The sequence below is a fragment of the Lepus europaeus genome, chromosome X, assembly GCF_033115175.1.
Source record: "Lepus europaeus isolate LE1 chromosome X, mLepTim1.pri, whole genome shotgun sequence".
In the NCBI taxonomy this organism is placed as follows: Eukaryota; Metazoa; Chordata; class Mammalia; order Lagomorpha; family Leporidae; genus Lepus; species Lepus europaeus.
This window is the reverse complement of record NC_084850.1, coordinates 50438361-50452358: the sequence shown is the minus strand read 5'-3', so window position 1 is coordinate 50452358 and position 13998 is coordinate 50438361. Positions and strand designations below refer to the sequence as shown.

Genomic DNA, 13998 nt, shown 5'->3' with positions numbered 1-13998 from the left:
TTTTTGAGCACCGGCGTGATACCACACATGGAAAATTCGACACTGGACTTCATGTGACAGGTCACAGTTAAAACACAGATGTATTAAAATGTTATATACAATTACCATCAGGATATATAGTATAAGGTGCCTTTGAAACGTATATGAATTTCATCTTAAAGGTTGGCTCTCATCCTGAAGATACTAATTATGCATATGCATATATTCCAAAAGCCATACAAAATTCAAAACACTTCTGGGCCCAAGCATTTTGGGTAAGGGATAGTCAAACTATATTACTAAAAGCGGTAAACAGGAGCTGCTACCCTGGAATTACTCTCAGTAACAAAACTGCTCAGTAATATGTGGAGGACAGCTCCAATGTGAAGGATGTGAATGCCATTTTCTCTATAGAGCAGCCTGTCCATGCATGGTGGGTGGGTATAGATTTGCACTGAAAAATATACACATACACACGTGCATACATAAAATCCAAGAAGTTATATTATACTTTTTATCTATATTCAAGAAAAGAAAGGAAAAGCAGTTTTTTTAAAGATTTTATTTATCTATTTTGAGAGGTAGAGTTACAGAGAGAGTGGTCTTGCCACTTGTATTTGGCTGCAATGGTCAGAGCTGGGCCCATCCGAAGCCAGGAGCCAAGAGCTTCTTCCAGGTCTCCCACGCAGGTGCAGGGGCCCAAGGACTTGGGCCATCCTATACTGCTCTCCCAGGCCATAGCAGAGAGCTGGATTGGAAGAGGAGCAGCCAGGACTTGAAGCGGCGCCCATGTGGGATGCCAGCACTGCAGGTGGCAGCTTTATCCACTATGCCATGGTACTGGACCCAGGAAAAGCAATTTAGTTCTCCCAGCAGAACATTATGTGTGGCCAAGCTGTTGGTTCTTGTGGATCACAGTACTTCTTAAGAAGTGGTTTTCTTCTTTCTTGTATTGACCATGACCAACATGTAATATATCTTAACTTGAAGTCTAATGAACTGCATTTCAACAGATTTTTATTTTCTTCCAGGTCTCTCAGTGGGTGACTTTGTCACTGATGTGACATTTGAAATTAGAGTTAGTATTTTTGTAGATAAGAAAGAAAGGAAAAGGGAATATATACACAGTTATGCACACATGCACACACACACACACACACCCTTTTTAGCCATTGCTGGTGTCCTTCATATGCTGCCAGTGGGAATGGTATCAAATTAGGACTTCTGCATGTTGTTAATTGATGCTCATAGTGCTGACTTTGAGATGTGGCTTTGCATATAGTGACCCAAGAAAATTAAAATTATCTTCAGTTTTTTTTAGTGTTAAGTCTGCCTTAATCCAGGTTTTGCTTTTTTAAGTTGTAGTAGTAGTCTGTGCGTTAGTAGGTGATGTGTTTTTAATAAGCAGTTTGGTTCACCGAAGTAGGCCATTTTCTTATCATCCTAGATCAGTTTCTCTAAAGAAGGCTGAAATGGATTGGAAGCTATAATCTACAGAATAAAGTATGAAAGCACTTGCATTTCTGACTTGCAGGTTGTGATCATTGTGACAGGTAAATCAGAGTGCTAGAAGATCAGATTTCATGTGTAACTTCTGTCTCTCTTATTAGTACTGGAATTAGGACATCTTTTTGCTCAGGCTGGTTTCCCTGATTGTATTTACTTTTCCTTCATGCAGTCCAGCAAAATTAAAAAGGGAAGCAAAGGAGACTGTACTGTACTGAAGCCTACACTTATGGCTGCTGTTCCGGTGAGTACAGGATATGAAAATGAACAGACAAGGGTCATCTATGTAATTTATTGCTCAGACTTGGACTTTTTATGAAAGTAATACCCTTAGCTAGATGTGCATATTTTAAAAAAATTTGCTCTATTGAAACTATGGTAAATGTGTTCCTTTAAATCATGCAGTGGCAAGATTCTGAAATGTTTGCCTGTCAGTGTTTGCTGATACTTGAACATTAGATGATGAAAATGACCTAGTTCAAATTACCTAGTATGAGAATTAGCCATAATATTTTTTAAAAAGATTTATTTGTTTGAAAGCAGAGTCATGGAGGAAAAGAGTAGGGGGAAGCTGGAGAGGGAGAGAGGGAGAGAGGGAGGGAGGGATCTTCCATCTGTTGATTCACTCCCCAAAAGGCTGCAATGTCCAGGGCTGGGCCAGGCTGAAACCAGGAGCCAAGAGCTTCTTCTGCATCTCCCATGTGGATGTAGAGGCCCAAGCTCTTGGGCCATCTTCCACTGCTTTCCCAGGTACATTAGCAGGAGCTAGATTGGAAGTGGATCAGCTGAGACTTGAACCAGTGCCCATATGGAAGGTTGGCACTGCAGGCCGTGGTTTAACCTGCTGCACCATAGCCCTGGTCCTGGCCATAATATTTTAAGACAGGTTATATTCTAAAGATCATCTTGTTTAATGTCTTAAATTTAAAAATGAGACAACCCCAGGCCAAATTAGAGAGCTGAGGCAGCATGTCTGAGATTATGGAGCAGGCAAGTGGCAGAGCTGAATTTAGGATCTAAGCCTTCTGACCCTCTATATGGTAACTGAGGACAACTGTCAATTAAGAGAGCCCCCAAAGGACAAAGTTTATCTTTCTCATGTTTTTATTTCAAAGGCACAGGGAAGGGGGAGTTTCCACCCGCTGGTTCACTCCCCAATGGCTGCAACCTCCAGGTCTGGGCCAGGCCTAAGCCAGGAACCAGGAACTCCATCCAGGTGTCCCACATGGAGGGCAGAAAACTAACTACTTGATCACCTGCTGCTGCCCAGGGTGTGCATTAGCAGGAAGCTGGAATTGGGAACGGAGCCAGGACTTGAACCCAGGCACTGTGATAAGGCATGTGGTGTCTCAGGTGGTAGCTCAACTGCTGTGCCAAAAGCCTGCTCCCAGGAAAAACTGTTTAATTCTAGATATTCAAGATCTTCACATAAAATGCAGCCTTTAAGAAAAAGAAGGGATTATATTTTATAGATTCATAATGATGAATTTTGAAACATTTTGGGCAGTGTTTCAAATGTGAGGAATGAAATGTACTCCAGCTAATGCTGTGAAAGCCTGAGTGCAGCTGTGTGTCACTGCTGCTTGTATTGTGAATTAGACTTCAAATCTTACCCCAGTATCTTTCACAGATTTCCTTTTGTACATGGACAGTCTGAGATTTAGATAATTAAGTGTGATTCCCTCCTGGTTTTCCTAAGAATGGAAAATACTTTATGATCTAATTATGAAATTCTCACACAACCAGATAATTAGAATAGATCAGAGTAACCTTTGCCATTTTATTTAGAAGTACTGTAGAGTTCAGCAAGTGTTCACTCTGAAAGGAGAAACTTCTGGCTGAAAAATGTAATAAAGCTGTACTAATAATAGCTAGAATATTGCGTACAGTGTGCTAACTGCTGTAGATAATCTCACTTAATTCTCCCTAAAATTCCGACAGATAGGCCCTGTTATCCTCATCTTACAAAAAAGAAACTTGCCCAAAGTCACACACATACAGTTGGAACTCTGCCAATCCAATATTGAAGGCTTCTATAACCCCTATGACTGTCTAGTTGGGAAAGTTTGGTGGTGTTTTATTTGGGGAAATGACATACTGGCTTTATTACCCAAAGTACCCAAGACTCCCTAGTAACCTCTGTCAGAGAACATAGTTAGGGAGGGGAAAGGGAAAGGTGTCAAGAAAGTAATCTCTGATTTTAGGCCTGAAGGATAAACAGGAGTTACAAATCAGTTATTTATCAGCTGATGGCCTATTGCCCATTCTTTCCCGCCCTACTTTGTGTCTTGAGGCTAACTTCTATGGGCAAGTCACCAGAGCCTTCTTGCTTTGTAGGTTTTGGTTAAGGTCAGACAATTAGGGGCAATCTTGAGAGGTCAGAGGGCAGGGCAATACAGGTCTGCAGATGCATTGCTTTTGTTCCTTCCCAACTGGGCTGGAGTTTCTGCAGTTGTCTGACAGCAGTCAGATGGTCTCTTTCCCATTGGTTATAACCGTTCTAATAGCTGTAGTCCTCATCCAGGTTCTAGTGACACTCTCCTCTTACTTCTTTAGGTCTAGGAGGTAAAATGTTCTGTTGCTGCTGCTTCGGTGTGTAGCAAAACCTTGTTGCTTCCCTTAGCTCTTTCTCCTCTACTCATATCCCACCCTTTTTTTCTTTTTTCTTAAAAGGATATTTTTGTTGGTAATTAGTTTTCTAAGATTTATGTATCTATTTGAAAGGCACAGTTAGGGAGGGAGGGGGGCGAAAGAGAGAGATCAGTCTTCTGTCTGCTGGTTCACTCTCCAAATGTCTGCAACAGTCAGAACTAGGCCAGGCTGAAGCCAGGAATCAGAAGTTTCTTGGGGGTCTCCCATGTGGGTGCAGGGGCCCAAACACTTGGACCATCTTCTACCACTTTCCATGTGCATTAGCAGGGAGCTGGATCAGAAGTGGAGCAGCCAGGTTACGAACTGACACCCATCTGGAATGCCAGCATTGCAGACGAGGTGGCTGAACCCAGTCTGTCAAAATGACAGCGCTGAAAATTGTTTTTGATAAGTTATATTTTTTGAAGATTTGATTGCAGCTTATTTTTAAGTTTTTATTTATTATCATTTTATTTGAAAAACAGAGAGACACATGGAGTGTCACAGAGAGATAGACAGAGAGATCTTCCATCCATTGGTTCACTCCACCAATTGCCTGCAACAGCCAGGGCTGGGCCAGGCTGAAGACAGGAGCCAGGAGCTCTATCTGAGCCATCTATGTGGGTGGCAGGTACTTGAGACCTCACCTGCTGCCTCCCAGAGTGTGCATTCACTGGGAACTGGATTGAAAGCAGAGGATCTGGGACTCAAACCAGGCATTTCAATATGAGAGGCAGGTGTCCCAAGTGGTGACTTAACTGCTGTACCAAACGTCTGCCCCAATTCTATTTTCTGAGTTTCTTTCCTGGGTTGGAATAAAATACCAATTTACTACTATAATTTTCACAATGTGAAAATTCAAAATAAATTTCAACTTATAAGCAGTGACTCCATTGAACAGCATGTAATGTTAAGTTTAGACAATGGGTGACTTGATGAGCTAACAGTAAATCCTGCCAACTTATTGCAGTGGTATTGTGTTCCTTACAAATTGAGGGCTTTCAACACCTGTGATTGGTATCTAGTGTCAGAGCAGTGTAAGTGGTTCTTACATGCCTGTCTCACTCCCATGTGCTTGCTTTTTATTTTTGTTTTAAGATCCCGTATGTTTTTGAGTGGGAATAGTTATAGGATATTAAAGTCCTTCTGGGGCTCCTCTAAGATTTCTCAAGACACAGATCTAGAGAAATATTTCAGTTAGACAAACATGAATCCTTTTGTGGAAATGGAGAAAACAGCACTGTACCATGTTTGAATGCTGTGGTAGCTTTTTACAGATGGATCTACTGTCCTCATTTGAATGGCTCTATTCTGAGACTGAAGGAACCATCCATAAAGTTATTCATTATAGCACAACTTAATTTATATTGATAATAGACACTTTAAGTATTGAGAACCGGCAGCTCTTTATAAACAGATGTACTTTATGCAGTTATTCTTGTTAATTTGTGCTCAGTGATTTCAAGAAAGCATCCTTCTATGATAGTCGGAGCTGCTTGTTTTGTTTGTATTAGCATGAGAATCAGTAGATCACAAACCTGGTTCTACCTCTTAATTTTCTGAATAGCTCTGAGCAAGAATTCTGTTCTTTTTTGTTACCTTTGCTTCTATTAAAATATAATAGAAATGCCTGATGTATAAGAACATATAATTTTTTTTTAAAATATTTACTTATTTGAAAGGCAGAGTGACAGAGAGGGATAGAGAAAGAGGGCACTTCCATCTGCTGGTTCACTCCCCAAATGGATGCAACAAAGCAGGAGCCAGGAGCTCCATCCGGGTCTTCAATATGGGTGTCAGGGTCTCAGGCACTTGGGCAATCTTCTGCTGCCTTCCTGGGCACACGAGCAGGGAGCTGGAAGAGAAGTGGAACAACCAGAACTCGAACTGGCACTAACATGGAATGGCTGGCATCATGGGCAGGGGGCCCAACCTGCTGTGCCACAAAGGACATACAATTTTTAAGAAACCATAATACTCTGTCATGTTGTAATAGGTTCACAAAGTTGGAAGAATGAAGAGAAAACAAGTCTTTGTAATAAAAGATCAGATTCAGCATAGTTGAATAGTTTGGTAGTGTTTGAGAATAAGTGAATATAGTTGAAAAAAGAAAATTTAAAAGAATCTGCGAAAGCTGAATGAGTTCTCTATGCTCTAGTTCACATTTTTTAAAATTGTCCATAAACAGTGTATATAACTAAAGATAAGCCCTATACTTGTCTTTAGTCTCTGAAAAAATATTTTTTAGTTTTGATTGATGTAATAATCATATATTTATGGATATAGTGTGATATTCTAATATATGTATTATCCTTAGTCTTTTTGAAGTAGTGACCAAGGAAAGTCAGTGATATTAATTCTGTGATAAAGGAAAATGTGTGTCCATTATTGATACTAGAGATCTATCTAGGATGTTATAAATAAGATATCTTCAGTTAAAGACTGTCTCACTGGCACTGTGGCATAGCAGATAAAGCCACCGCTTGCAGTGCCAGCATCCCATATGGGTGCCAGTTCGAGTTCCAGCTGCTCCACTTCCAATTCAGCTCTCTGCTATGGCCTGGGAAAGCAGTAGAGGATGGCCCAAGTCCTTAGGCCCCTGCACCCGTGTGGGAGACCCAGAAGAAGCTCCTGGCTCTTGGCTTTGGACTGGCACAGCTCTGGCCATTGCGGCCAACTGGGGAGTGAACCATCCGATGGAAGACTTCTTTCTCTCTGCCTCTCCTCTCTCTGTGTAATTCTGATTTCAAATAAATAAATAAATCTTGGGAAGAAAGACTGTCTCACTGTTGGTGTAATTCTTTTCAAATTATTGAATATTTTATTTACCTTTCAGGAAATCATGGATAGAATTTATAAGAATGTTATGAGCAAAGTCCAAGAGATGAATTATGTTCAGAAAACTCTGTTCAAGATAGGGTATGATTACAAATTGGAACAGATCAAAAAGGGATATGATGCACCACTTTGCAATCTGTAAGTAGTTTCACAAGTTCTTTAAAGAGTTTTGTGTTTTTAAATCTGGAAGTTGAATAAGTAAATGGCAAGTTAATTTAATTTGAATACCACCACCATGATCATAATGTTCAATTCCTTGTATTCTACCTCTCAGTCCTTATATAACAAGTAGAGGAACCTGAACTCTAATCTTGGCAATTTAACAAATTCTAATAATCAGTCAATATATTTAATCACAAAATTTGGTCTTATGGAGTAAAACTAGAATATAGGTTCGAAACAAGACAATTTGAGTTTAAAAACTGTCATTTCAAACTATGAGAAGTGATTGTCGAGATTTATTCTTTGTGGGAGTTTCTGATTTATTATATTCATCAGTGGCATAGTAAATATGAATATAACAGTTATTTAAAGATAGACTATTTTCTTTTTACATGTGTATTTATTTTCATCTACTTGAAAGGTAGAGAGAGTGAGAGAAAGATAAATATCTACCATCTGCTGGTTCCCTCTTCAAAATGTCAGGCTGGGCCATGCTGAAATCAGCAACCTTCACTTCTATCCATGTCTCCCAAGTACTTAAGCCATCACCTGCAGCCTTACCAGGTGCCTGAGCAGGGAGCTGAATCAGAGGCAGAGTAGCCTGGACTCCAACCTGCTGCTCTCTCATATAGGCTGTTGGCAGCCCAGACAGAAGCTTATCCCACTGTACCACAACATCCACCCCTAGAGACGTTATTTTGATTGTGGTGCTGGGAGGTGATGATTGGGAGGCATTTTTCAGGGAAAGGTAGATAAGTGGTTAAATGTTCCAAAGATAACTTTGAATTTTTTCCATTTGACGTCATCAGTTTCTTTCACCGACTAGATGTCAGAGCAGTCCAGTAGTGCAATATTTTTTTTTTTGTTCTTAAGAATTTTTCTGGCTATTGCTGGAAGCTAGGTGGCCACATGGCCCAACCACAGGTGTCAGCTTCACCCCCACCCTAATGGGATTCACTGCTCCTACTTCGCTGCCCACCCCCCAGCAAAGTTTTAACAGGAGCTGTTATTTTATTTGTATTATTTTCTTTCTCTCTCCCTCTCTGTTACCATCTTGTCCTCTTCCCCCGGGCCTGTCAGTCTTCCCCCACCTGGCAATAAACTTTTCCTATAAAAACCAATTTTTTTTTCTGGCATTATTTTCCAAGGTGTTACTAGTTTTTACTTTGCACCATGATTCTAACATTTAGATGTTCGATCCTCCCCGTGAAGAGTTGGGAATTAAAAGATGCCCATTTGTACGTTGCCACAGACAGTGTATGCCGGTATTAAAATCACTTGTCCTGTCTTCCATCAAGGTTGTTGTTTAAAAAGGTGAAGGCGCTGCTGGGAGGAAACGTCCGTATGATGCTGTCCGGCGGGGCCCCGCTGTCCCCCCAGACACACCGGTTCATGAATGTCTGCTTCTGCTGCCCGATCGGCCAAGGTTATGGACTGACAGAATCTTGTGGTGCTGGGACAGTTACTGAAGGTAAGCATGACCAACGTGGCAAATAATTCTGTATTAGCCACTACTTAGAAAATTCATTTGCATTACTTTTGGAAACCATGGCGACTCTATCATGCCTCCTAAAGAATTCTTACCAGATTCAATGCAAACCTACCTAGTTTGAGCCTTATGAACTCATACTGGAGAGTATCACATGTCTCCTTTATTTTAAAGCCTTCTAAGTCTTTGTGCCGCATTGTAAGTCCTGTGTATTATTTTCTCACCTTGGGCCTTGAGTCTTTCTATAAATGATCACTTCATTACAGAACAGTGCTCTTGGGATGAAGTGTTGCTTCTGTGCTGCCTACTGAGTCCACATTCCTGTGCTGATTCTCCTGTGCTTTCTCTCCTGGGATTTTCAACAGCCTGAAGCAGGGCTTCTCAACCTTGGCTCTGTTCCCACCGTGAACCCGACAATTCTTTGTTTTTGAGGGCTCTTTTGGGCATTGAAGGCGTTGAGCAGCCTGCCCCTAGGAGTAACCCACTCACCCTAGCTGTGACAATGAAACACCTCTCCAAACATTGCCATGTAGCCCCCAGGGAGCAACATCACTCTGGGTTGAGAAACACTGCAGGACAAAACGGTTTGGTTTTTTTTTTGTTTTGTTTTGTTTTTTTTTTTTGATCATCACACTTTCACTTTAAACTCGGTGTGTCCAAAATCAATGCTGTTATTCAAAACTGTCTCTCCATTTTATCTAATTATATAGTGTGTCAGTGGTGTTAGCATCCTTAAAGTCACTCAGGTGCTTATTTTGTTATTTTTAAGTTTATCAGAACGTCTCATTCCTTCATTAGGTTCTCCTCCCCCTCCATTTCACCGTTGCCATTCAACATTTTATTTTATTTCAACAACTGTGTCTGCCTCTGTTCTATCACTTCTGACACATCCATCTCACATACTGCTTGATAGCTAGCGTGCCAAACCACATGTGCCTGTGCTCAGCTTTCAAGATGTCTTTCATCTGGCACCACTGTACCTGTCCACCGTTATTGCCCACATGTTCGTACTTACACCTGGCTCTTCTTCCCGGATAAGCCAGTCTTCTCCCTCTTTCTAAAAACAGTCTTTCAGCCTCATCTCTCTCTGTTTTTTTGTTCCCTTTCTAAAATGGTCTTCCAGCCTCATTCTCTATTTTTGATTCCCTTTTCTTGGAATGTACTTCTGCTTTCTTTTTGACCTAACTTTATTTAAAAAAAATTCTTTATATAAAGGTAACAAATTTCATGTATACAGTTCTAAGATCATCATAATACACCTCACTGTAGTTCCCTTTCTCCCCCCTCACTCTTACCCTCCATCCTTCTTTTTCTTTCAATTTTTACCATGACATATTTTCAATTTGCTTGATAATCACAAGCTTAACCCTCCAGTGACTAGAATTCAACAGGTGGTAACCACTGTCCCTGAAGAGTATAGGCAAGGGCTATAAACGAGAATTAAATCTCAAAATTTCAGTTTCACTCATATACATTTCATTTTTTGTACTCTTTATATTAATTATCAGAGATCAGGGAAAATATATGCTATTGGTCTTTTTGGAACTGGCTCATTTCACTAAGCGGAGAAATCTCCAGTTGCACCCATTTTGTTCTGAAAGACAGGATTCCGTTCCTTTTTATGACTGAGTAGTGTTGACTGTTCACAGACGCCTTTTAATGCCCAGCTCTTCAGTAAAGTTTTTTCCCAACGGCATCATTTTCTCTCTCTCTCTCTGGTCTCAAAGGTACTGTTGTGCCCGCTGTTCATGCCGTGCAATTTAGTATTCCCGTGTTCTCTAAATTGTTTCCCAGGCATTGATTCTCAGGTAATTTTGTAAGTCACTGATCTCTTACATGTTTTCTTCACAATATTTAATAAAGTGTGAGGCACATACATAATAAGCCGTCTGTAATTGTGTGATTATTGCCAGTCACAAATTACAAATGGATAATATAATATCATCATCCTTATCATCATGTTTGATAATAGCAGCTAATATTCCCGAACATTGAGTGCTTGCCAAGGACTGTTAACCAGAGTCCCCATGTCATCATATCATGTAATGACCTCATAGCATATCCCTATATGAAGTAGGTTCTGTTACTGTGACCATTTACCAGATGAAGATATGGAGCTTTGGGGTAAGTACGTTATGCAAGTGAGGTGACTGTGGAGCCACTCCTCCTCCTTTCTTTTTCTTTTTTTTCTTTTTTTTTTTTTGACAGAGTAGACAGTGAGAGAGAGAGAGACAGAGAGAAAGGTCTTTCTTTTCCATTGGTTCACCCTCCAATGGCTGCCGTGGCTGGCACACTGCAGCCGGCACATTGCGCTGATTCGAAGCCAGGAGCCAGGTGCTTCTCCTGGTCTCCCATGCGGGCGCAGGGCCCAAGCACTTGGGCCATCCTCCACTGCACTCCCGGGCCACAGCAGAGAGCTGGCCTGGAAGAGGGGCAACCGGGACAGAATCTGCCGCCCTGACTGGGACTAGAACCTGGGGTGCTGGCATCACAGGCGGAGGATTAGCCTATTGAGCCACGGCACCAGCCTCCTCCTCCTTTCACAGAGATTTTTGGACTTGATTATGTGAAATGTAACCATGAAAATAAGCAAATAGATGGGGTTGAAATGGAACTGAAATGCTGAAAAATGATGTCAACTTGCACTCCCTTTCACTGTGTTTTGGACTCTGACCCGAACTGAACATGTTCCTGGAATGGTATTTGTGTGAATCTGATATGCACTATGCTAATGTATTTGTTGCTTTCCCCATATAGTTACTGACTATACCACTGGCAGAGTCGGAGCTCCCCTAATCTGCTGTGAAATTAAACTAAAAGACTGGCAGGAAGGTAAGAATTCGTGGACACGCTATAGTGAGTGATTCTAGAGATGCTGAAAACCTCTGTAAGCTTCCAGATTTCCATTCCTTGAAAGGTGGTAGAGTGACTGATTATGCATATACCAACTTCTTAGAAGATCTTGACCCCAGAAGACATTTTCATAAACAACAGTCAGCTCGCCAGGCTTTACATAGTTGAAGTTTTTTATATACCTGCAGAAGCAAGCTGCTTGTAGCAAACCTGCATGCTTGTGACATTGGTGGTCATTTTTTTTTTTTACAAATAAGCTAAAGGCAAGAGCATACCAGTCTTACGATGAATGTCATGAAAGATACTAAACACAATGCATTAACTGCAGTAAAGTGGAATATTAAATAACCCAAGTGGAATATTAAATAAATAATGCCTAGCCATATAGATTAATATAAAAGCTTAAGACTTTTTTTTAAAGATTTATTTATTTATTTGAGAGGCAGTATTAGAGAGAGAGAGACAGCGAGAGAGGTCTTCCAACCGCTGGTTCACTCCCCAAATGGCCACAATGGCCAGAGCTGGGCTGATCTGAAGCCAGGGGCTTCTTCCAGGTCTCCCACGTGGGTGCAGGGGCCCAAGCGCTTGGGCCATCTCCCACTGCTTTTCCAGGCTATATTAGCAGGGAGCTGGATTGGAAGAGGAGCAGCTGGAACTTGAACCAGTGCCCATATGGGATGCCAACATTGTAGGCAGAGGTTTAACCCACTTGCCACAGTGGTGGTCCCAAGCTTAAACTTGCCACAGTGGTGGTCCCAAGCTTAAGACTTTGTTTTGGAAAGATTTATTTATTTATTTGAAAGGTAGAATTACAGAGAGGCAGAGGCAGAGGGAGAGAGAGATCTTCTATCCACTGATTTACTCTCTAAATGGCCACAATGGCCAGAGCTGGGTCAGACTGAAGCCAGGAGCCAGGAGCTTCTTCCGGGTCTACCACGAGGGTGCAGGGGCCCAAGCACTTGGACCATCTTCCAGTGCTTTCCCAGGCACATTAGCAGGGAACTGGGTCAGAAAAGGAGCAGTCAGAACTTGAATCAGCACCCATATGGGATGCTGGCAATGCAAGTGGCAGCTTTACCCCCTACACCACAGTGCCAGCTCCCCCAAAGCTTCAAACTTTTAAATGAGAGTATTTTCTTAGGGATGGAGCTGCAAATTGAACAGGTAAAAGGAATTTAAGTTACATTGTAAGATGTACCCCTTGGGTTACCCAAACCCCAGGAAAATGAATGGGCTTTAAATAACATGAACTAAGTTTCTAAAAGGGCCTCTCCTTTGCGACTTTGTTATTTGTGTTTTTGTCAGTGCTCTCTAGATCAAACAGATTTTTTCTTTTTAAAAACTACATTTAAGTGCCAATTGTATTGCCAAGATTTTTACACCTTGGGACTTAAGTTCTTTCTCCCATGATACCATTCCAATTTACAATGAAAATATGAAGCAAATACAGGTAGTATAAAGGGACTTCGGAAAGTCTTTGGAAACATGGGATGGAAATAGAAGTTTATTTTGGTACCAAAAAATAAAAATTCATGTTTTTTTCATAATATACGTTTTCCATGAACTTTTTGCATATATGTTTGTGGGCATCAATATCAAAATTGTTTTATTAGGTTTAGCTAGCAGATTCAGGGAAACTTGCACTAAAACTTGGTAATGAGAATTTTTCTTTTTTTTTAATTTCTCAATCTCCTGGTGTTATGCTTTAATGTCAGTTTGGGGAAAGTGGGTTAATTTTTGGAAATGTATTTGGTGTTTTCCTTGCCGTAGGAATGATCTTAATGTTTTGAATACAATGGATTTTATCACATTGAAATATTGAGCAGTTTTAAATGTATAAGAGCAATTAACAGCAGAAGAGAATGATGCTGTTAATCCTTTCATGACGTTAAATGTAATCAGCATCTCAGTTTATGAATTCAGAGTTTTGTATTATTTTCATTCAAGTAAGCTTTATTCCGTAATAAAGATGTAGTAAGTCTGATAAAATATCTTAGTAGCTATTGTCAGTTATTTCATATTCTGACTTTTATTTTTATTTTTAAAATTGTATTTAAGGTCTACAAGTTTCATGTATTCCATATATACAGATTTGGGAACATAGTGATACTTCCCACCCTAAAGTATTTTGACTTTTAAAGTCCCTGCTGGTCACAGACAAAATTCATGAGAATTTCCCTCCTGTATCCCATAGCCTTCCTTTCCCTCTCACTCGGTGGTACAGCCTTTCTTCAGAACTTAGTGCCCGTTTTTTGATTAAACCCTCCTTAGGAAGGATTGGAAAGGCATTGCTGTTAACCTGTTAGTGATTTATTTATAGCAGCTTCAGCTGTTACCCAGCTTGGAGATGACTTTAACTTAATAGAACTCTAGGAATGCTAAACTTGAGTGATGCACTAAGTGTGAACTTCTGTGGTCATGGGAAGGTTCGGAGTGCTTGGTTGCTGGTGTTGATTGTCCTTGAGCCCTCCCTGGTGCTCTGAAATCAATCACCTGCTAGCCTCATGTACACCTGAATAAATATAAGCTAATATTCCCCC

At 40.7% G+C, this 13998-nt stretch overlaps 1 protein-coding gene across 4 annotated transcripts in view; it reads left to right on the top strand.

Annotated features, from left to right (window-relative positions):
- Positions 1 to 13998, top strand: part of ACSL4 (acyl-CoA synthetase long chain family member 4) — an 89448-nt gene that overhangs the window by 59109 nt on the left and 16341 nt on the right. For all 4 annotated transcript variants that reach the window (XM_062183860.1, XM_062183859.1, XM_062183861.1 and 1 more), the window contains 4 exons: positions 1658 to 1729; positions 6953 to 7092; positions 8415 to 8587; positions 11363 to 11437. In XM_062183860.1, the coding sequence (XP_062039844.1) occupies positions 1658 to 1729; positions 6953 to 7092; positions 8415 to 8587; positions 11363 to 11437 (460 nt within the window). The remainder of the gene's footprint in view (positions 1 to 1657; positions 1730 to 6952; positions 7093 to 8414; positions 8588 to 11362; positions 11438 to 13998) is intronic.